This window comes from Monodon monoceros, unplaced genomic scaffold (genome assembly GCF_005190385.1).
Source record: "Monodon monoceros isolate NGI ecotype Baffin Bay Population unplaced genomic scaffold, NGI_Narwhal_1 Super_Scaffold_4, whole genome shotgun sequence".
In the NCBI taxonomy this organism is placed as follows: Eukaryota; Metazoa; Chordata; class Mammalia; order Artiodactyla; family Monodontidae; genus Monodon; species Monodon monoceros.
The window spans coordinates 12,145,785-12,167,626 of record NW_021703781.1 but is presented as its reverse complement, the minus strand read 5'-3'; the positions used below and the strand labels follow the sequence as shown (position 1 = coordinate 12,167,626).

The window sequence follows — 21,842 nt, the reverse complement described above, 5'->3', positions numbered from 1 at the left end:
TATGTGTCGGAGACTCACTGTGGTGGTGTGATGTTGTGTGTAACAGTAGTATGTTGCTCTTTGTTGCTGAGGAATATTAACTTTATGAACGCACCATAGTTTATCCAGTCACCTGTTGATGGACGCCTGGGCTGTCTCCATTTTTAAGTTATTGTGAATAAATCTACTTTGAACATTCTTACACAGGTCTTGGGTGAACACGTGCTTTTTTGTCTCTTGTGTAAACATCTGGGAGTAGAGTTGTTAGGTCATAAGGTCAGAAACTGGGAAATCTTTGTTTCCAAAGTGGTTGTACAATTTCACACCCCTACTAACAATGTATTAGAGGTCTGGTTGTTGCACATTCTTGCCAACATTTGATGGTGTCAGTCTTTTTAATTTTAGCCTTTCTGGTAGATGATAGTGGTATCTCATGGTGGATTTAATTTATTTCCCTGATGACTAACAATGATGAGCAACGTTTTGTCGGTTGGACCTTTGTAAGTGTCTGGTGAAGTTGAATTCCTTTTAGTGTATAGTGTGAAGTGGGGGTAGAAGTTATTATTATCCATATGAGTACGTGGTTGTTTTACTCAGTTTGTTTAAAAGACATTGTTTCCCTGTTGAATTGCTTTGTGCCTTTATTATAAATAAATCAAAGGTATCAGTGCAGGTCTATTTCTGTTCCAATGATCTATTTGTCTCTCTTAACACCAGTACCATAATCTCTTGATCACTGTGGGTTTACAGTAAGTCTTTCATTCAGGTAGTGTAAGTCTTCCAACTTTGTTTTTATTTTTCGGGATTACTTTAGATATTCTAAAGGTCCTTTACATTCTGATACAAATTTTTGAATAAGCCTGTCTATTTAAAAAAACCTGGTGGAGGTATGACTGGAATTTCATTGACTCTATAGATCTGAGGAAAATTGATATTTTACAATGTTGGGACTTCCAGTCCATGAATGGGGGATATCTCTATGTTTATTTAGATCTTTAATTTCTCTCAGCAATGATTTCAATGTAGTTTCAATGTGGAGGTCTTGCCTGTCTTTCATTAGATTTATTCCTAAGTATTTTATGGATTCTGGTGCTTTCAAAAGTGGGTTTCTTGGGACTTCCCTGGTGGTGCAGTGGTTAAGAATCCACCTGTCAGTGAAGGGGACATGGGTTCGAGCCCTGGTCCAGGAAGATCCCACATGCCGCGGAGCAGCTAAGCGCGTGCACAACAACTACTGAGCCTGTGCTCTAGAGCCCACGAGACACAACTACTGAGCCCACGTGCCACAACTACTGAGCCCACGTGCCACAACTACTGAGCCCACGTGCCACAACTACTGAAGCCCGTGCGCCTAGAGCCCGTGCTCTGCAACAAGAGAAGCCACCACAGTGAGAAGTCCGCGCACCACAACAAAGAGTAGCCCCCGCTCACTGCAACTAGAGAAAGCCTGCGCGCAGCAACCAAGACCCAACGCAGCCAAAAATAGATAAACAAATAAATTCACTTTTTTAAAGTGGGTTTCTTTTTTTAAATTTCATTTTCCAATTGTTTACAGCCAGTGTGTGTGATTTTTGTGTGTTGATCTTGTATTCTGAAAGCAAGCTAAATTCACTTACTGGTTTTAGAAATTGTTTTGTAAATTCCTTAGCGTTTTTCTATGTAAATAATCATGTCATCTGTGAAGAGTCAGGTTTACTCTGCCTTTCCAGTCTTTAAGACTTCCTTTTCTTTGCCTCATTCTTACACTGCTAAGATCTCCTGTATAATATTGAATAGAAGTGGTGAGAGCGGACAGACTTACCTTGTTCTTACCCTTAGTAGGAAAGTATTCGATATATCACTATTACGTATAATACTAGCTTTTGTAGGTCTTTGATAGACTTTTATAAAAATCACACTGAGGAAATTTCCTTCTGTTTCTATCTTGGTGAGGTTTGTTTTAACATCGTAAGCGGTTGGAACTTTGTTAAAAGAGTCATCTGCACCCGTTGAAATGATCATATAGATTTTTTTCCTTTATTAGTTATTGTGATACATTGTCTTCCTTGATGTTTCTTGACTTGTTAAATCAAGTTTGCATTCTTGGAATAAACCCCACTTCACTGCTAAATTCAATTTTGCTAATATTTTATGAGGCATTTTTGCATTTATCTTCATGAGAGCGATAATTCTGTATTCTTTTTTGTTGTTTATTTCTTTGTTAGGTTTTGGTATTAAGGTTATGCAAGCCTTGTAAAATGAGTTGAGTCTCTACCTCCACTATTTTCTCAAAGAGTTGGTATAATATGGATATTTCTTCCCTAAATGTTAGATGGAACTCACTAGAGAAACCATATGTGTGTGGAGTTTCCCTTGTGGGATGATTTTATGTGATTTCAGTTTCTTTACAAAAAAAAAAAAAAAAAAAGCCTATTAAGATTTTCCTCTTCATCTTGTGTAAGTTTTTTTTAAATTTTATTGAAGTACAGTTGATTTACAATGTTGTATTAATTTCTGCTATACAGCAAAGTGACTCAGTTATACATATATATATTATTTTCCATTATGGTTTATCACAGGATATTGAATATAGTTCCCTGTGCTATACAGTAGGACCTTGTTGCTTATCCATCCTATATATACTAGTTTGCATCTGCTAATCCCAAGCTCCTAATCCTTCCCACCCCTACCCCCCTCCACCCCCTTGGAAACCACAAGTCTATTCTCTGTGTCTGTGAGTCTGTTTCTGTTTCGTATATATATTCATTTGTGCCATGTTTTACATTCCACATGTAAGTGGTATCATATGGCATTTCTCTTTCTCTTTCTGACTTATTTCACTTAGTGTGATAATCTCTAGGTCCATCCATGTTGCTGCAAATGGCATGATTTCATTCTTTTTATGGCTGAGTAGTATTCCATTGTGCATATGTGTGCCACATCTTCTTTATCCATTCATCTGTTGATGGACATTTAGGTTATTTCCATATCTTGGTTATTGTAAATAGTGCTGTTATGAACATAGAGGTGCATGTATCTTTTCGAATTATAGTTTTGTCTGGTATATGCCCAGGAGTGGAATTGCTGGATCATATGGCAACTCTGCTTTTCGTTTTTAATCTTGTGTACATTTTGATGAGTTGTATTTTTTTGAGAAATTTTTCCATTTCATCTAAATTTTCAATTTATTGGCATAAAGTCATTTATAATATTCTTATCTTTTTAATGTTTGTAGGCTTTGTAGTGATAATCCCTCTTTGATTCTTAGTATTTGTATTCTCTGACTTCGAAGGCATCAGTTATGCTGTGTAGCAAACCACCTCAAACTTAATGAGTTAAAATAGTAACCATTTATTTCACTGTGGGTAGGCCATTTGGGCTAGGATCAGCTAGGCAGTTCTTAGGGTCCAGCAGGTTCACGCAGGAGTCTTTGGACAGCTGCTTGTCAGTTAGGTGCCTCCGCTTCTGGGGCTTGGGTGGCTTTGGCTGGGGCAATGAGGGTGGCAGGCCCATGTGTCGCCTCATCGTTTAGGCTGACCCAGTCTTGCTGGCATGATGAGTCAGCAGTGTCCCTGGAGAGAATGGAGGTATGAAAGTCCTCTTAAGGTTTAGGTGTAGGACTGTAATTGCTCTTTTTGCACATTCTTTTGACCAAAGTAAGTCAGAAGAACAACTCAGATTTATAAGGTGGAGAAACAGACCTACCACCAATTCCAAACAACTGTGAGTGTGGGGAGGGGAGAATTAACACCATTTTGGCAACCTTTCATGTATTCAGGTACATTGTTATAGAACAACTGTTATCAATTCAGCAATTTTGTGTAAATACTCTGGTCTTACCAATATTGTGATACAACAGTCTTCCTGCGTCTTTCTGGATTATACAGAACATTAAGTTCTTTGGTGTTACATCAAAAGAAACCCCATTTTTCCTATTAATACTTAGGAAGATTTTGATTGTTTACAGGTTTTTGTTTTATAAGTCAGTATATATTTTGTTTGTCTACACAGCCTCAAACCGTTAGAGATTCAAACTGTTTTTTGGTCATAATACTTTCGGAATTCAAAATCTGGCATTGGTAAAAATGATCATAGATGTGTTGACTTTGGGCTTAAGAAACAATCTGGGTCTTAAGTAATTCTCATCTGTGGGTAAATTATAAGTAAAAAGAAAGCATAGCTTTTTTAGGTGGCATAGGTAATATATTTCTCTAGGTTCCTCAGCATGTCAATAGAGAAATTCTTGGACACAGAAAATAAAAGTCGAGCTGGGAATGGGATGATAGAATTAAACTGAATTTTTATCAGTCCCTAAAGTATACAGTTAAGCCTATCCATTAAGTCAAATTTGTTTTACCTTCCCAGAAATCTACCTCTAGAAATTTATCCTAAGTTACCTAGGGTTGTGTGAACTCATCTGGTGATGAGTAAGGTCACTTACAGCATTGTTTCTCTCATGGAAAAATTAAAGGCAATCTAAATGTCTAATAAAAGGGGATTGATTTTTTTTTAAATATGGCATATTCATCACGTGGAATATACACAACCATTTAAAAGTGATAGAAGAGTATTTAGTGAGCTGCATGGATGTTCATTATATATAGTTGACATATACACTTAAAAGCAGATTTTGTTTCTACTTGTATGATTACATTTTGGGTAGATAATTATATATAAATACATGTATGCAAAAAGAAAGGCTTGGAAGAATATACAAGAAAATTTTAATGGTGGTTATTTCTGAATGATGGCAATATGATTTTTTACAGTTTTATTGAGATATAATTGACATATAACATTGTATGAGTTTTAGGTGTACAACATGATGATTGGATATATGTGTATATAGCAAAATGATCACCACAGTAAGTTTAGTTAACATCATCACCTCACATAGTTGCAAATTCTTTTTCTTGTGATGAGCATTTTTAAGGTCTATTCTCTTAGCGACTTTCAAATATATGATACACTGTTATTAACGTTAGCTACCATGCTGTATATTAGATTTCCAGAACTTATTTGTCTTATAGATGGAAGTTTGTACCTTTTGACCACCTTCATCCATTTCACCCACCCTCCACCCACTACCTGTGGCAACCACCAGTCTGCTTTCTGTATCTATAAGTTTGATTTCTTTTTCTTAGATTCCACATATAAGTGAGATCATACAGTATTTGTCTTTCTCTGACTTATTTTACTTAGCGTAATACCCTCAAGATCTACCCCTTGTTGTCACAAACGGCAGAATTTCCTTTTTTAATGGCTGAATAATATTCCATTTGTGTGTGTGTGTGCGTGTGTAAGTATAAAATTTTCTTTATCCATTCATCTGTTGATAGACACTTAGGTTGTTTCCATGTCTTCACTGTTGTAAATAATGCTGCAGTGAACGTGGGGGTGCAGATATCTTTCTGAGATAGTGATTTCGTTTCCTTCAGCTATATACCCAGAAATAGAAGTGCTGGATCATATGGTAGTTCTATTTTTAGTTTTTTGAAGAACTTCCATACTGTTTTCTAATTTACATTCCCATCAACAGTGCACAAGGTTCCCCCTTTTCCACATCCTTGCCAACACTTATTATATATACACAGAAGTAGAATTGTGTTTTTGGTAGTAGCCATTCTAACAGGTGAAAAGCCATGATGGCAAAGTGGTTTTTATTTTCCTGTTTATAAATCCATGATATGAAATTTTTAGAATGAATATGTATGAAAGATATGGGAAAAGTAAATAAAAATTACTTTTTGTAAAGCCCCACAGAGCCACAATTTCAGGATTATTTGTATTTTTAGTTGCTACTCTCTATGTAATAAGAGCTTTTGAGCTTTATAAAATCTACAGAACTGGGACTTCCCCGGTGGTCTAGTGGTTAGGATTCGGCGCTTTCAGTGCCACGGCCCAGGTTCAATCCCTGGTCCGGAAACTGAGATCCTGCAAGCGACGTGATACGGCCAAAGACTGGTTTTATTGCCACCCTAATAGAACATGGCATCGTGAAATGCAGTAGTTCCTTTAGGATGTTTGTTTTGCTGTTAACATTTGCAATAACTCATAAAGACCAGGGAAATTTTTCTCTAGTAAGCATCATGTTTTTATTTTAAAACATCACCATTGTAAAAAAGTCTTGTAAAAGTTTGGGTTGAAAGCAGAATCAGCATTCTTATTTCTTTCTTATAACTTGAATAATTGTAGGATCCAGAGTCTTTAAAAAAAAAATCTGTTGGCTAGAAAATTACTGTTAAAAGTAGACACAGGTATTGCTTCTGTGTTAAAATGCCAGGCATGATTCTGTGCTTTTCTTGCCAGTCTAATTGATAAGCTCCCTGACAGGGTGGCATACGTTACACATCTGTAGTACAGTGGTGTTTCTATTTAGTAAATTCCACCATTATCACTATTATCACTGGTGGAATATAGACTTTGGCCAAATTCTACTAGATTTTACCATGGCTACAAAACAAAACAAAACCCTGTATTAGAGGTTTTGATGTCTGTTTCATTGTCACTGAATAGACTGTTTAGGCCAGTTTCCATCTAAGACATGGTTAATATAGTGTGTCATCTGTAATGAACAAGCACATCTTCAAGGGCGTGTTGAAACTTTCTGGGACCGAAATGAAATTGGATTGTGCTGGAGAGGATTTTTAGAAGTGGGGTAAAGTGTTGTGAAATCACCACATGTGCAGAATAGTCAACACTTTAAAACGTTTGATTGATTTATTTTATTGGGTTTGCTGCCAGAAGGAACAGAACGTGGCTTGGTGTGCAGAGTTGGGTGCACGGTTTCCTGGGGCGGGAGGAGGTCTTGGGGAGGATGGGGCGACACCCAGGTAACACCCAGGAACCCGCAGCGCTCCGTGCCTGCAGCGTCGATGTACAGGCAGCCTTTTCCGTGTCAACACCTGTTCATTAGGAACCGGACCAAGACTCCCAAAGAGCTCTCAGATGGCCCAAATTCTGTATCTCTGCCAATCCGCACTAGAATTTAATAACCTTGAGGTGAAATTTGGGCCTTTCCTCACTGCTAATCCCCAAAACCATCTCGCTTTCCCTTTCTCTGAATAACAGTTTAGTTTATGTGGGGAGGGAGGGAGGAAGCTGGGGGCAGAGGAAGAGGAGCAAACCGATCTTACATTTCTTAAAGGACGGTCCACTTTCCTTCAGAGCAGATAGAGTTTCTTGTACGTCCGAGACTTAAGCTTGTTCTTTCCATAGCTTCCCCATCTTCAATTGTCAGATCGTTGTTGGAAATTCGCACCGTTCGTTAACTATTGACAAACCTCCAAGTTTCGTTCTTGTAATGAAATAATGCAAAAAGAAGCATGTAAGCCTGTAATCGTGATTCTGCTATATTTTTTAAAAGGTTATGTGTTTTCCCTTTAATTTTCCACTAGGTTTAGCGCACTGTTAGAAATATGGGAGATACTCCATAAATATTAGTTTATTCCCACGCCTTGCTCTGCAAAGGAACTGAAGTAATTTAGTAGGAAATACATAGAGTACAATAGTAAGTGCCTAATAAAATAGAAGGCTTCAGAGCTCCTTCTGCCCTGCCCCCACCCCAGGGGAGGAAACAGAACATAGTGAACCCCGTGTCTGTCCCGTGCATTGCACAGAGAATAGCATGGCTGTGGACCTTTTGGAGGCTCACTCCAGGGCAGATGGCCATTGAATGGAATGACAGATGGGATCAGCTGTACTACTGCAAGTTGCTCTCACTCATTCTCACTCTCCTGAGTGCTTGTTAAGTTTTTGGGTGTCTTAAATACACGTGTAGGATTTTGCTACTTCAATAAAGGAGGTGCCCAATAAATATTCATAAATGAGGGAATTCATAAAGAAAGTTTGTGTGTATACAGTATAGAAAATGCCCATACTCTGTCTTTCCATCACTCCAATGACAGTTACTATGTTCAAATGAAAAGGATAGATTTCCATGGGTATTACATAAATTCACACTCATTCACACCTGTGTGTACTTACATGTATGCACACATACATGTATATACACATAAACATTCTTCGCATCCGGTTTTGACCCTACTGTCTGTTCACCCTCTTTCTCAGAGCCCCTCACCATGGTACATCCCCAGCATTGTGAGACCCTAGAAGAGGAGACAGCCTCATTTTATACAGCCGGCCAGCTGAGAATGGTATTTACTTTTTAAAATGGTTGAAAACAAATCAAAAGAATACTACTGGGTGACACATGAACATGACCTCAAGTTCCAATTTCAGCGTGCGCAAATAAAGCTTTATTGGATCCCAACCATATTCGTTCATTTACCTACTGTCTCTGGCTGCTTTTTCACTATGGCAGGGAAGTCGAGCAGGTGTGAGAGAGGCCAGCTGGACTGCAGAAACGCAAATACTTGCTATCTGGCCCTCTACAAAAAGGTTTGCTGATCCCTACCTTAGAAGATACAAAAAATGAGTAGGATGGGCTTCCCTGGTGGCGCAGTGGTTGAGAGTCCACCTGCCGATGCAGGGGACACGGGTTCGTGCCCCAGTCCGGTAGGATCCCACATGCCACGGAGTGGCTGGGCCCGTGAGCCCTGGCCGCTGAGCCTGCACGTCTGGAGCCTGTGCTCCGTAACGGGAGAGGCCACAACAGTGAGAGGCCCGCCTAACGCAAAAAAAAAAAATGAGTAGGATGAAATCTACCTGGCTGAAGCCACACCTCACAATATTTGAGAAAATATTTCCCCAATTTGCCCTTTCTTTTAGGAGAAATTAGAAAAGAATAAGAAAATTGTTGTCAACTTTTATTGTTTTCAAAAGGGCCTCATAACTTTTTTTTTCCCAAACGTAACTTTATGTCCCAGTAGTTACTCTTGTGATTATATCCTGGCGTGATATAATGGAAGGGCAAGTCAAAAGGTGCCAAGTGGTGGAACATATAACAGAAAGTTTAGTCTGATTTACAATTTGCCTTAAGAATCAACATGGAAGAGAAAACCTACCAAGACTTACCAAGTTTGTAGGACAGGAAGGAAGAGGGGGAATCACAGATGCATTTCGGGACCCTGAGTATCTGTCTGTATTACAGTCTGCCCCGACTTGATAATGCCTTGTGTGTGTGTGCACTGTTTTTGACTTTTGTGACCATGTTGTTTCATAAACATTAGCTATTGGAACATACTGGTAAGAAGCACATACTGTTATTTCCATTCCAGAAGGAAGTGGCGGTAAACTCTGCATGTAGCTCTTTCTATGGCAGCAAATCAGTGCCAGATACAAGAAAATGCAGGGGTTTTTTTCCTTTTTTGCCACACACAAATCTCTGTATGGTGGATATGGTCCGCAGTATGATAAAGAATTATTACCTGAGTTTTCATGTGAATACTTGACTGTTCAGTGTGATTTCCTCTGTGGCATCTGGCATAGTGTTTAGTCGTTATCCTGCCCGTGGCCATTATAATGTGACCTCATGAATCAACTAATTAGATACTTCATTCTCTAAAACTAAGAGTCTTTGCTTTCTTTTGTGCACCACTCTCTCATATTTGGGGTCAGCAAATGGTCACTGAGTAGGCCAGAAGTTTCCTGCATCTTCAGATCCCACCTCCTTCTTCATACCTTTGCCTTTTTAGTCGTCTTTTGAAAGAAATGTGTTGAGAGTGAACTCACTGTCCTTGTATCTCAATCAGAACACACCAGCAGAGGAAGCATACATAAGTCGATCATTGCATCCTACCGTAATGGGATTTCAGCATCACAGAATGTGTATGCCGGCAGAGAGACTGTAGAATTCCTTTCCATCCCTACAGATACGGAACCAGGGACTCAGGGAGGATGAGGGACTTCTCTAAGGTCTTACGGTTACTTGTAGCAAACTTGGGAGAAGAGCTTTTTTGCCTTCCTTGTTTGTTTGCGTTATCTTCCTTTTGGGCCACCTTAAGTATGATTCTGATATAAACATTAAATTACAAGGGTTCAGTGAAATGTCACAAGAATATCTGTTCCTAGAATATGTTCTGTTTGGCTGTGAAACAGTGAGACTTGATTCCATGGATACGTAGGAAAATTACTTGGTGGATATATTACGTCAACTTTTTTGGAATAGTTATTAAACTATAAGATAATAGAAGGTGACAGAAGCTATAATTATCCAGACAGTTTAGGAGAAAAGTAATACAAAAGCATATTTATTCTTTATCTTCAGTAATAAATATATTTGAACTGAGCCTATTACTTGAGAAACCATTCCCATTCATTATCAGTCAGTTTGTTGGTTGAGAGGGCTATTTGGGGGGGAATTACTACCCTAATAGAGTGGAAGACTCAACTCAACTGGCTCTTCACTATCTTGATTTATTTTTCCTAGAGAATCTAAAAATGGAAGGAAGTAGAGTTGAACAATTGTTCCTTATCTTGACACGTTCATTCCAGTCATATGCTTTATTTTCTTCCTGACACTTGTGACTATCTGAAATTTTCTTCTTCGTTGATTTGTTGACTGGTTTACTCCCCTGTCCCATACTGCCAAGAATGGAAGCTGCAGAAAGGTCGCCTCGTCTGTCTTATTCACCATTGTATCACCAGCACCTATGACAGTGCCTGGGCTCTGAAAGGAATTCCATATTACCTGCTCAAGCAGGAGCAGTTGGCCATGTTGACTAGAGTGTGAAGTGTTGAACTGTGAGGTTGTAAAGTCTATGGATGGGGAAGAGAGTCTTCATAACTGACCTCAAAAGCGTCATTCTGCATGCTGACCTCTTGGGTCTTTATTAAATGTCCCCACCCCTGCTTCCACAGTACCTGTACGTGTGTTGTAATTGTCGGTTTCCTTGTCTCTCTCTCTCTCTCCCATTGATGACTTGAGGGATAGGACCAAGTCCCATTCACCTATATGTCCCAGATGCTAAATGCAGTGACCAGCAGAGTGAGTGAGTGAGTCCGTGAGTACGCGCATGCTGCTTTTAGCACAAGTGCCTGAGAACATACTGTACCTTTGTGCTTTACCTTTTCATGTAGAAAGCATAATGACTGACTGCTAAGTGTCTTTTAATACTTGTTTGGAGAAATACCTGCCTTCAGGAAAATACTTGCTTGCAAGTTGGGCTCCTTTTGTTAAGATAAGCTCTTTATATAGACTGTCACTGTCCAGTAGAAATGTAGTGTGAGCCACACCTGTAATTTTAAATTTCAAATCACCACATTTAAAAAGCTTCTTAGGGACTTCCCTGGTGGCACAGTGGTTAAGAATCCGCCTGCCAATGAAGGGGACATGGATTTCATCCCTGGTCCGGGAAGATCCCACATGCCGCGGAGCAACTAAGCCCATGTGCCACAACTACTGAGCCTGTGCCCTAGAGCCCGCATGCCGTAACTACTGAGCCTATGTGCTCCAACTACTGAAGCCCGCGCACCTAGAGCCTGTGCTCCGCAGCAAGAGAAGTCACCGCGATGAGAAGTCCGCGCACCGCATCGAAGAGTAACCCCTGCTCGCTGCAACTAGAGAAAGCCCATGCGCAGCAACGAAGACCCAAGCAGCCAAAAATAAATAATTTTTTTTAAAAAACCTTTTTAAAAAGTGAAGTTAATTTTAATATATTTTATTTGACTGAACATATCCAAATATTCTCACTTCAGCATGAATCAATATATAAAATTATTACTGAGATATTTTACATTGCTTTTTTTCATACCGTCTTGAAATCCAGTGTGTATTTTATATCTCAATGTGGGTCCTAAATTATCATCAGGAATACTTGACCTGTATTTTATTTCATAAAATTGAAAGTTGAAATAGTAGATTCACATATCCAAATTGTTCCAACACTTAAATTTGTTCCAGTATCTGAATGGAGAATGTTTTTAAATTTAAATTTCTTAATTAAATAAAATTTAGAAACTCAGTTCTATAGTCACACTAGTACTATTTTATTGCCAGTCACTAAATGTGGCTGGTGGCTACTGTTTTGGCCAGCCCAGATTGTAAACTCTTTCCTTTTTTAAAAATTTTATTGAAGTATAGCTGATTTATAACGTGTTAATTTTTGCTGTACAGCATAGTGACTCAGTTGTACATATATTCTTTTTCATATTCTTTTCCATTACGGTGTATCACAAGATATTGACTATAGTTCCCTGTGCTATACAGTGGGACCTCATTATTTATCCTGTACATATAATAGTGTAAGCTCTTCTTAAATAAACCTTTTCTATATATCTTCCTTTTTTTTCAAACACCCACCACCTTCTACCACTTCAGATCGCTGCATGTTGCGTTCCGGAGTGGGTGTCTTTGTGGTCATCTGGTCCCACTTGCTCCTCCTATAGGACCAGGGGCGCAGAGAGGAAGTGGCTTGTCCAGTACGATTGTCCACAGCTCTCAGTGCCGGCTTTTCGCTCACTCCTCCACCAGGCAGTGCCAGCTCCCTCCTTTGGGAGGGATAGAGTCCGGGGCCTGTGCCTGCAGGGGATCTTCCGTGCACAGCCAGGGATTCCCTTCTCTCTGCCAGCCAGTGGGCCCCAGGGGAGCCGTCCCCGGCCGCCTACCCCTGCCGCCCATGGGAGGTGGCAGAGGCAGCTGGCAGCTTGGACCAGCTGGCTGGCTCCAGGCTGAGGTCATGCTGGTGAGTTGGACAGACAGCCTGCTCCAGGGACGGAGGGCAGACCGAGTGCAAAGACAGATGGAACCAAGGCCAGCGCTCATTTATCCAAAGGTGCTGCTCCTACAAGGAGTGTGGAAAGGACCACCAATCCCTCAGTGTGATTTAGTCACCGCCTTTTTTCTTTTTTCATGTGTCTCATCTGAAAATGAAGAATCGTCTGTGACTACGAGTTAAGCATTTCCTAGGGTGCCTTTTTGTCATTTATAACCACTGACAGGTTTAGTACTTTTCTTTCTTGTTCCCCACGTTGTTCAGAACCCGCTCAAGATCTCTTGACATCATCTTTATCTAGGGCGCCAAAATTAATGCAATGACAATGGATCCATTTTTCTTTCTGAAGGAAAAATATTTTGACTCTCTTATGGTGAGGCTGGTCTGCTTCTAAGAGAACTGAAGTGGGTGCAGCACGAAATAGCTGTCAGCCTATCAAAACATGCACTTTCCTCATTATCAAGAGCCGGGGGCAGGGTTGGGATGCTGCAGCCTCCCTGGTGACTGGAAGAATCGCTCTTTTTCATTTTCTTCCTGCTCGCATTTCCCATTCTTCTATATACTCCCCACCCTCCACTTCTCCACATCGCTATGTCATATTTTTTTTCAAAGTGCACTTTGAAACTATTGGAACTTCAAGATCACCAAGTGACAGTATCACCTCCACAGAAATCAAATACACTGTTGTTTGTGTGTCAGCTCAGCTCAGCCATGTGGAGACACAGTATAAAATGACAACCAAGAGTAGTTTAATTGACTGAAGAATAGTCAAAGCTTGTCTTGGAATCCTGGCAAGGAGTTTGCCAGAACTAAGGGGAAAACAGTCCCCTGGCAGTGGGAAAACGTCTAGTGTATTGATTTGGTTTTATTTTCATTGGCATATTTAGTCACAGTGTTTTGATTCCTGGATTAGAATTTATTTGGGGGGGTATAACCATTACTCGAGATGCCAAACTGGAAAGTGATTTTTACTTTTTTGTGCTAGTTTTATGCTCTAATAACGCATGGACAAGTAGAACGCTCGATGAAACATGTCAGTGCTGGTAAGAAATCAGGAATTATTTTGAACAAGATGATGAGGAAACTTTTTTTTTTTTTTTTTTTTTTTTGCGGTTCGCGGGCCTCTCACTGTTGTGGCCTCTCCCGTTGCGGAGCACAGGCTCCGGACACGCAGGCTCAGCGGCCATGGCTCACGGGCCCAGCGCTCCGCGGCATGTGGGATCTTCCCGGACCGGGGCACGAACCCGTGTCCCCTGCATCGGCAGGCGGACTCTCAACCACTGCGCCACCAGGGAAGCCCCAGCTGCACAGTTTTACTTTGAAGATTCATACTAATTTGCTCATCACCCAGAAGACAACAGTCTCTTGAGACTGAAGTGGAAACGTTTTATAAAACTTCAGCCAAAGAATGAAGTTTTCTTCTTTTCTTGTTTGTTTCAGCTATCATAAGGTCTTGCTTTCTAGAATTGTTGACAGAACTGTCAATTCAGTTTGGGAGGAATAAAAGCTAATATTTGTGACAATCTTGGGTAAGTGCCTTTGCGTTGAGAGTAAGTATACCAGGAGCATGAGAGTTACCTGCCAGGGTGTGTGCTGGGTAGGGAGAAGGTGACTACGCTTTTAGTAATATTACCATCAAATCTAGGACTCACAGGGCTGCCCTCCTTGGCAGTGATGCTGTTTAAAGTTCGTCTAGTTTAGAAATGGCGGACAAAAGCCCCTATTTTCTTTAAGGAAGAAAATCTAAACAAGCTATGTCTTAGAATTTATTTTTGGTGGGTCAGTCACTTACCACAAACTCCAATGTAACAAAAAATTCATATTATGGTAGCGTAAAAGTTGTGACAGATTCTCAACTTCTGAACATTTGGGGAAAGCAAGGAATTATTCCAGTTGAAAAATACCTGAGCCTGTTTTCCTAATTTCCAGCTATGCTTTTGCTGGTAGAGATCAATGGGAAAGTATAGCTTTGCCAGCCTTAGATGGAGAAGGTCAAGGGTGCTTATAAATATATTTTAAAGTATCATTAGTGTCTATAAAGGAAGAAAAAAAGGAAGGTCCTGGAGCCAGTAGGAAATCAGCCAGTTTTTAAGCTGCCTGTCCACTTCAGCTTACTGAAAATAAGGAAAGGAAATTGTACAAATGCTCTTCACAAGTCCAGAATGATTTCTATCAGGAGAAAGCATACAAAAGTTTTACTTTTTATTCTTTTCTCCGCCTCGCCTATTGCTATTACAATAAAAATTCTTCTGACAAAAAACACACTTAATTTTTATTATGAAGATCCAAATAGAGTTTATCACTTTTGGATCTGAGTCACATTTCGTCCCCCACCTTCCTCCCCCTCCCCCTCCACCTTTTGTCAGATGTTGGTTTTGTAGGCAGTGGAGGACCTTTCCAGGATTCTTCCCTCATGTAGATAGTTTCTGTGGGAAGGCAAGCACGTGAGCATCAGTGCACGCAGTAGGCCCTCGGGAATGTTGGACCAGAGTGGTTTTCATGTGGTTTGCAGTGAGGCCCGAGAGGAGCGTGCAGTCCCCTGGTAGTGGAAGGTCATGGCCATGGTCCTCCTTTCCCTTCCATTTTCTGCCACTGCCCAGCGGAAAATAAGACCCCCTGCAAGGGAGGAAGGAGGAAGGTCCTTGATCTCCAAATCAGACATACAGTGAGTAGTCGTTGGCAGGAATTCACATTTGGGGCCCTTAATGAAGTAGGTGGGCCGCAGCTCCAGAGACCCCCAACCACATCCTCGCACAACACCTCTGCGCTTGTGCTTCAGTCTCCACACCTTTTAACAGCCAGTCCTGCAAAGTCAAATGCACTGATCTCCAAAATCAAGGGCCTTGAGTGTTAGAAGCACACACACGGAATCTTTTCAATGAAGCATCATCTTTTTTCTTCCTGCTCATTTTCTGGGTGGATTTAGGTTTTCTCACCAGGACCCAAAAGGTTTTAGGTCCAGTCTGACATTTCAGCCATTTCTTGCTAAAGCTGCGTGGGTACCATGTGTTTGTGTGTGGGAACGGTTCCTGACTGAGTAAATTTCTTCCAGTGCGTGTGTCCATCCTAGCAGAAGATAGCCCAGCAGGCCTTGAGCACTGCTGCTACTTTATTTCACATCATGAATATTCAGAGGCTGCAGTCATTGAGGACTCAGGTGGCAAAAATAGTAAGGTGATGGAAGCACACCCCCTGACATGAACGCCAAGTCCACATTTCAGCGACTCAGAACCCCTGACTACAGCACAGATTTCCCATTCTCTGACCCTCGGACCGCAGGAGAAGGGGGGTCCTGGGGACTCCTCCGAATCAGGCATCTGTTCCATACACCGGCATGCTCACGGCTTGCCGTATGATGTGTTGCAATCAGCGTGTTGTTTTTAAGAGACAGCAGGCCCCTCTGTGCATCCTCCCCCATAAGATGCATTTAGGCTGATAGTTCAGCTTAAAGGACACCCTGTGGAGACGGGCAGTGCATGCATTGTTTTCCCCATCATGCAGTCAGTGTCTCCATAGCAAAATCGAGTGTCTTGTGTAAAATCTTATTTTATATATTTTGTCACCATCCGCAGTGACACTAAAGTAGGAACTGCTCCATTCTATTATGGGTTAAATTCTGCTCTGTGCAGACCTAGTGGTGATGTATAAATTGCAGCCCTGTCTTTTTTTTCGAAGGATTCTAAAATAGGTTTTCAGAATTAGTGCTGGATTTTTGCTCCTGCATGTGTGGTGACTCTTGATTTTTTCCTTTCGGAGAAGCCTCCTTTGCAGCAGTCCCCCTTCCGAGGAATCACTTAGACACTTCCAGCTGGTGGCAGGGGATACAGCCATAATACAGCTTCCTCTCTCCCAGCTGTCTTTTTCACTACGCTAAATGCATTACGATGGCTGCACTCTCGTGTAAAGGTTCAGGTAGAGGGAGGTGTAGGATTAAGCCTGGAGACCGCCGTTGGGGTTTTTAAGGCTTCAGCTTCCCCAGCATCTTGGCATTTTGAATGTCTTCCTGCTTCGGGTCCAGGGTTTCTCTCCACTGATTGAAATGCTGCTGGAAGGCTGATTAAAGGTGCCTGAAGATATCACCTTCTACCAGGAAGCCCTGCGTGCTTGAGAGGATCTTTTTCAATGCATTATGGCTCATGCAGCCTCACAATTAAAGAAAAACAGGGATTTAGAAATCAATGCTGAAGAAGAGACTGAGAAAAAAAGGAAACACCGCAAACGGTCCCGGGATCGGAAGAAAAAGGTAGCTATGTATGCCAGCGCCTAGATCTTGCCTGGATCCTTTTTGTTTTAATCTCCTCTTGGCATCCGTTAGAAGCATTCGGGGCTATTTTTACGTGCTGTGTGGAGTGTAAATTGGGTGTGTAAGTTGGGTGTGTAAGTCGGGAACAGACGATAGAAACCCTATGGTGGACAACCGGTGTAGGGTGGGCAAGACAAGGGAAGATTTTATCCTGTGTGGGGATGATTGCAGTGCTCATGCGGAAGCCTTGCACTTTACATAGGCATGGGCACGCTTCCATGACACAGAAAGGAGTTGCAAGGGAGTTAAAAGGAGTTTCTTTCCAGCCCGGTCAAGGTGAAATGCACTGCGGTGGCTTAGGATTGAGGGAGAGGCTGGAGAACCAGCCTTTTTACTTCTTACAGTCCTGTCTCGTGGAAAAGGAGCTTTTGTGCTAGAACTGTGTCACATGTGTGCATTTCTCAGGCAGATCTGTGACCTTAAAGATGTAGCAGAAAAGTCACTTCCCGCTTTGTTTTTTTTTTTGGTTTGTTTGTTTGTTTCTTCTCTCCCTCTGCCTCTCGTTTCTATAAGGTACTTTTAGGTAGGTTGTGCAATGGACATAAACTGCTGGAAATAACTTTCTTTTGTTAAGTGCAGCTAAAACCAGACAGGCTGGTCTTTCTGTGCTGTCTGGGAGTGATTATCCTGAATGCAGGAATTCCCGTGACAGGGCAGGGACTTGCAGCCTTCAACACTGATTGCTTTGGATCAAAGCATGGGCATCGATCCTCCTCTACTGATGTTCCAATGCAAGGGAGCAAATAGGAGGACTATTCTAGGTCAGTTGTGTTTTATTACAGCCTGGGAGTACTTACTGTTTGGTGGCTGTGCCCTTAAATATGACTCCTAGAAAGCGACCGGGGGAGTGAGGCCCCAAAGCACTTTTCTTCCTTGACAATTAATAAAAATTGACTAAAACTCTGTGACCTGAATAGGTCATAAAGCATTTTTATGTCTCTTTGTGAGAGTTCCCAAAGGAAAGAGCATCTTCATTTGCTTTGAGCAGTGATGCCTGTGCTTGGCAAATGACATGCAGATTTCATCCGCCACATGCCCGTTTTCTCAGGAGTGAGCATGAATATTTTCGGTGCCTTTGCCATTTTCTTCCAAGTGTGGATCTACCCCCTGCCTTTTGTTACCTGGCAGACTTTCTGAGACTGAGTTTGGAGGGCTGCAGTGGTTTTGCTGCAAGATGTTAAATATAGATGGTTCCTGCTTCGGGATTCTTGTAAATAAACTTCTTGAACGTATTTTCATGGAAGTACAAGCTTAAGTGAGGAAATTCTCCGCAAGTGTATTTCAAAGCCTCGCACAGCAGAGCTGTTGTGAGATCGCCATGGTTTGCTAGGTTCTGGTCTAATTTTACTGAAGTTAGGTTTGTCTGTGGGTTGGTCACTGTAGTTTTGACCCCTCTCTGCACATCTCCCCCCCACCCCAACTCCATGGTAAGCTAGCTTCTGAGAAACACGAGGCCAGGAACATACATCTGTATAAAGATACAGTTTCATCATTGATGTCGATAGTGTACTTAAGAGTTATTAGCCAAGCCAGGCTTATGGATAGCAGTTTCCTGTGGGAGCAATGCCAGGTCCGTTGCTTGTGCCTCGTCCCCCAATTTGACTTAGAAGCAAAAGAGGGAAGGGGTGAGGCAAAGGGAGTTTCTGGGGTCACTGAGCTGAAGCAAATGCTTTGTGGACCAAAATGCTTTGTTATGAGTACAACAGAGTCTGTCCAATGTAAATCTCTTAGCAACCAGAAGGGAGCATGGAGAAATATCAATATCGCTATTGTCAACGTGCAGGCAGATTTAAATGTTTTGTTCTCGGGGCATTCACAGAGGAGATACAGAAAGGGGCTGGTGGATAACACTTTCATTGCTGTTGCGCTTGTTAATCCATAACACAATATAGTGTGTATATTCCCTATCAAAGGTACCTGTATTACAGAAGATTTAATTCATAGTCAAATGATCGCATGGACTGCTTCTAATTTGCAAAGTTAAGATTAAACGACTTTGAAGACACAATCTAGATCTCCTTCGTGACATAGCATATGTAACACTTACTCTCTCCAGAGTGAATTGTTTCAACTTTGAGTTTCTTTTTCCTACCTTTTCCTAAAATCCTAATTCAGGCTTCTGGGCTACTTTGTTGCATGTTGTCAGCCCCATGTCAATGGGAAAAGCTGCTTTTAAATACGTTGTGGGTTGCTATGGGAATCACTGCTCTTCCTCATATGCAGAAATATCCTCTAGGATCTTTTAATTACATAAGGGAAGAGTGAGCACTCTCATAAAATCACCAAACACAGAAGAAAAACTTAAGAGTATCTAGTTTATAAAATAAGGAATTTGACTCATGGTACCCCTGCAGTTCAGGTTTGAGCAAGCCGAAGGTGAACTTTTCTTGATTATATCTCTGTGACACAGAATCCTACAGTACGGGACGTTACTAAGCATTATAATCAAATCATAATACACGTGTCAAATGAACATAGGATTCAGGTTTCATCAGTGTTTTTAAACCCAGTGAGTTGTACATTTGGATATTTTGAATATTGAGAACCATGAATAAGTGGTTAGCTGTCAAAAAGTAGGAAACTTCTAGGAATTTATAATTAGTTGAATTTTAATAATGATATATTTTCTTCTTGGCATCACAACTTTCGTGTCAAGAAAAAGAAAATCTTCCTGTTTGTTGAAAGGAAATTCGTCTAGATAGATGAACCCTTAATCATTTATCATCAAGTTTTCTGACTTTAAGCAGAAAAAAAAAGTTTCAATGCGTATCTAGTGTAAAAGTTCCTTGCCCACACTTCCCACTGCCCTTCCCTGATATATGTCCCCCTTCATCCTCCTTCTCTCCTGAGGGACTTAGTTTGGCAGCAAGTGGGAGGCATGACAAAGGTAGACAGCACCTTTGGGTGGGTCCGTATTGGATCTATGCCCTCACTAAGCAACTTGCAGGGAGGAACTCTGTATCTCCTGCACCCAGCAGGTCCCTGGCGCACAGGTGGTGGTCAGTAGAGGGTCCAAGCCACCATGAACCCACAAGGGTTAGACTCACAAACGCTCTTCAGCCCCATACTTTCCTTGTTGCTGTTGGCTTCTGGTGCCATATTACCTACATGGTTTGCCCTCTCTCCACATGAGCTATAACATACATTTCAATATTGAGGAGTATTAGGAGAATCGACCTTTATTTATTCAGTATTTTTTATGTAGGCTTGTATGTACTTAATACATCCTGTCAAAAAAAAAAAAAAGCAACAACTTTGAGGTGACCCATGAAAATTTATACTAAAAAAAAGAAACATTTATGGAATTCCCTTCTCTCTCTGTATGACTGACACAGGAATATACCAGGATAAAGTAGCAGTTAATTCTGTGATTAATATCCTTTCTGATATTGGTGTCAAACTCATACAGCTGTTCAGTGGCAAAGCAGGAGTGACTATTTCACGGCTTCATTTCTGCATTCGTGCATTCATTCAGTAAATATTTATTGAGTGATTTCTGGCATCAGCCGTTGCATTCCCCATTGGAGACAAAGCTAAACAAGGCAGAGTGGCAACGGTATGGTAGCTCCCTGCAGAGCGGGGAGGAAGAGAAGAGCACCATCAGATACCCTACAGATAAGGAGCCACAGTAAGACCCCCAGTTCAACTCGAATGGGCTCACAGAAGGTTCTCAGCATAGCTGAACCTTGGAGGAGGAGTGAGCGAGATAGACAAGCAGAAGGACAGGAATCCCAGGCCCACAGCTGTTCAAGTATGAGAGAACATTCAGGTGTGTGAGAAACAAACGGTATTTTGGAGAAAAGGGGACATGAGTATATGGCAGGAAAAATGGCTGGAAAAGTAGCCAGGGGCCAGATCACGAAAGTCTTTGTTTGCCATCTTACGGGATTGGAAATTAACCTGCTCAAAGGAGAGACGGACTTAAATCATCTTTGGTGGTGATGGTAGGGAGAGGAGACCGAAGAATTTTCTGAGTTTAGAACCATCCCTCAAGCATCAGTGTTGCAGACAGCAGCTGGGAAAGCCGTCAGGAAGCACCGACGGTGATGCAGGCATGAGAGATGCTGAGGGTCTGAACCAGGGCAGAGATGATGCCAATGGAGAAGCGGGTGTTGCATACGAGAGATATTTAGAGGAAGACTCAGTAGAACTTGGCAGTGGATTGTGTGTAGGATGTGAGAGGGAGAGATCGGATTCTAGGGTAACTGCCAAGTTTCTGGCTTGAAGCGGAAGATGAAGAATTAAATTTCCCAGATTCATTTCTTTTCTCCCAGGACATTTCTTGACCTCTTAAAAAAAATGCACCGGGTAGGGTGTTATTAAATTGCTTTTTTAGGTGGAGGCTCATTTAATCTTCACAACAACCCTGCGAAGAAAGTATTTCTATTATCCCCATTTTACAGATGAGAAAACTGAGGCATGAGCCTTTAAGCTGTTCCCTCAAAGTCTCCACACTAATTCATGACAGAGCGGAGATTGCAATTTGGGTAGCCTAACTCTCCAGCTTGTGTTCTTAACTACTACACTGTACTGTGTATGTAGTTAATGTTTCACAGCTACACATCAAAGTGGGCTCGAGTCAGAGAATCTTCTAAAAGATAAGCCATTTTCTAAACATCTGGAACCTTGAATAACAGGCTTTATATCTCTAAGTAATCCAGTATCATAGTGAGCCTCTTTTTCTTACCCTCTGAAATACATTTTAATGTTCTACCTCAGGAATTTCTTTTTTTTTTAATTTTGAAAAATAAAGTGAAAAATTACCAACACCAGGATATCAAATCCTCAAAGACATGTTGCTGTAAAAACATAACAGTGTCTGAGGTGCTTGCTGTATACCAGGCAGTGTGCAGAGTGAGTCCCATGGATTATCCAATTTTTTTCTCACAACTTTTCTATGAGGCAGGTATTATTTTCATCCCCATTTTTCATAGCTAAAACCACGGCTTAAAGAGACTAAGTAACTT

General features: G+C 41.2%; 1 protein-coding gene across 4 annotated transcripts in view; it reads left to right on the top strand.

Annotated features, from left to right (window-relative positions):
* The window catches only part of ANK3 (ankyrin 3), a 677,213-nt gene that overhangs the window by 332,396 nt on the left and 322,975 nt on the right, over positions 1-21,842 (top strand). Inside the window, exon 1 of one of the 4 annotated variants that reach the window (XM_029244867.1) lies at positions 16,159-16,815. The exons of the other annotated variants lie outside the window; for them this stretch is intronic. Within the exon in view, the coding sequence (XP_029100700.1) occupies positions 16,702-16,815 (114 nt within the window). The 5' untranslated portion in view covers positions 16,159-16,701. Of the gene's footprint in view, positions 1-16,158; positions 16,816-21,842 lie in introns of those variants that run through there. 4 annotated transcript variants of the gene reach the window in all.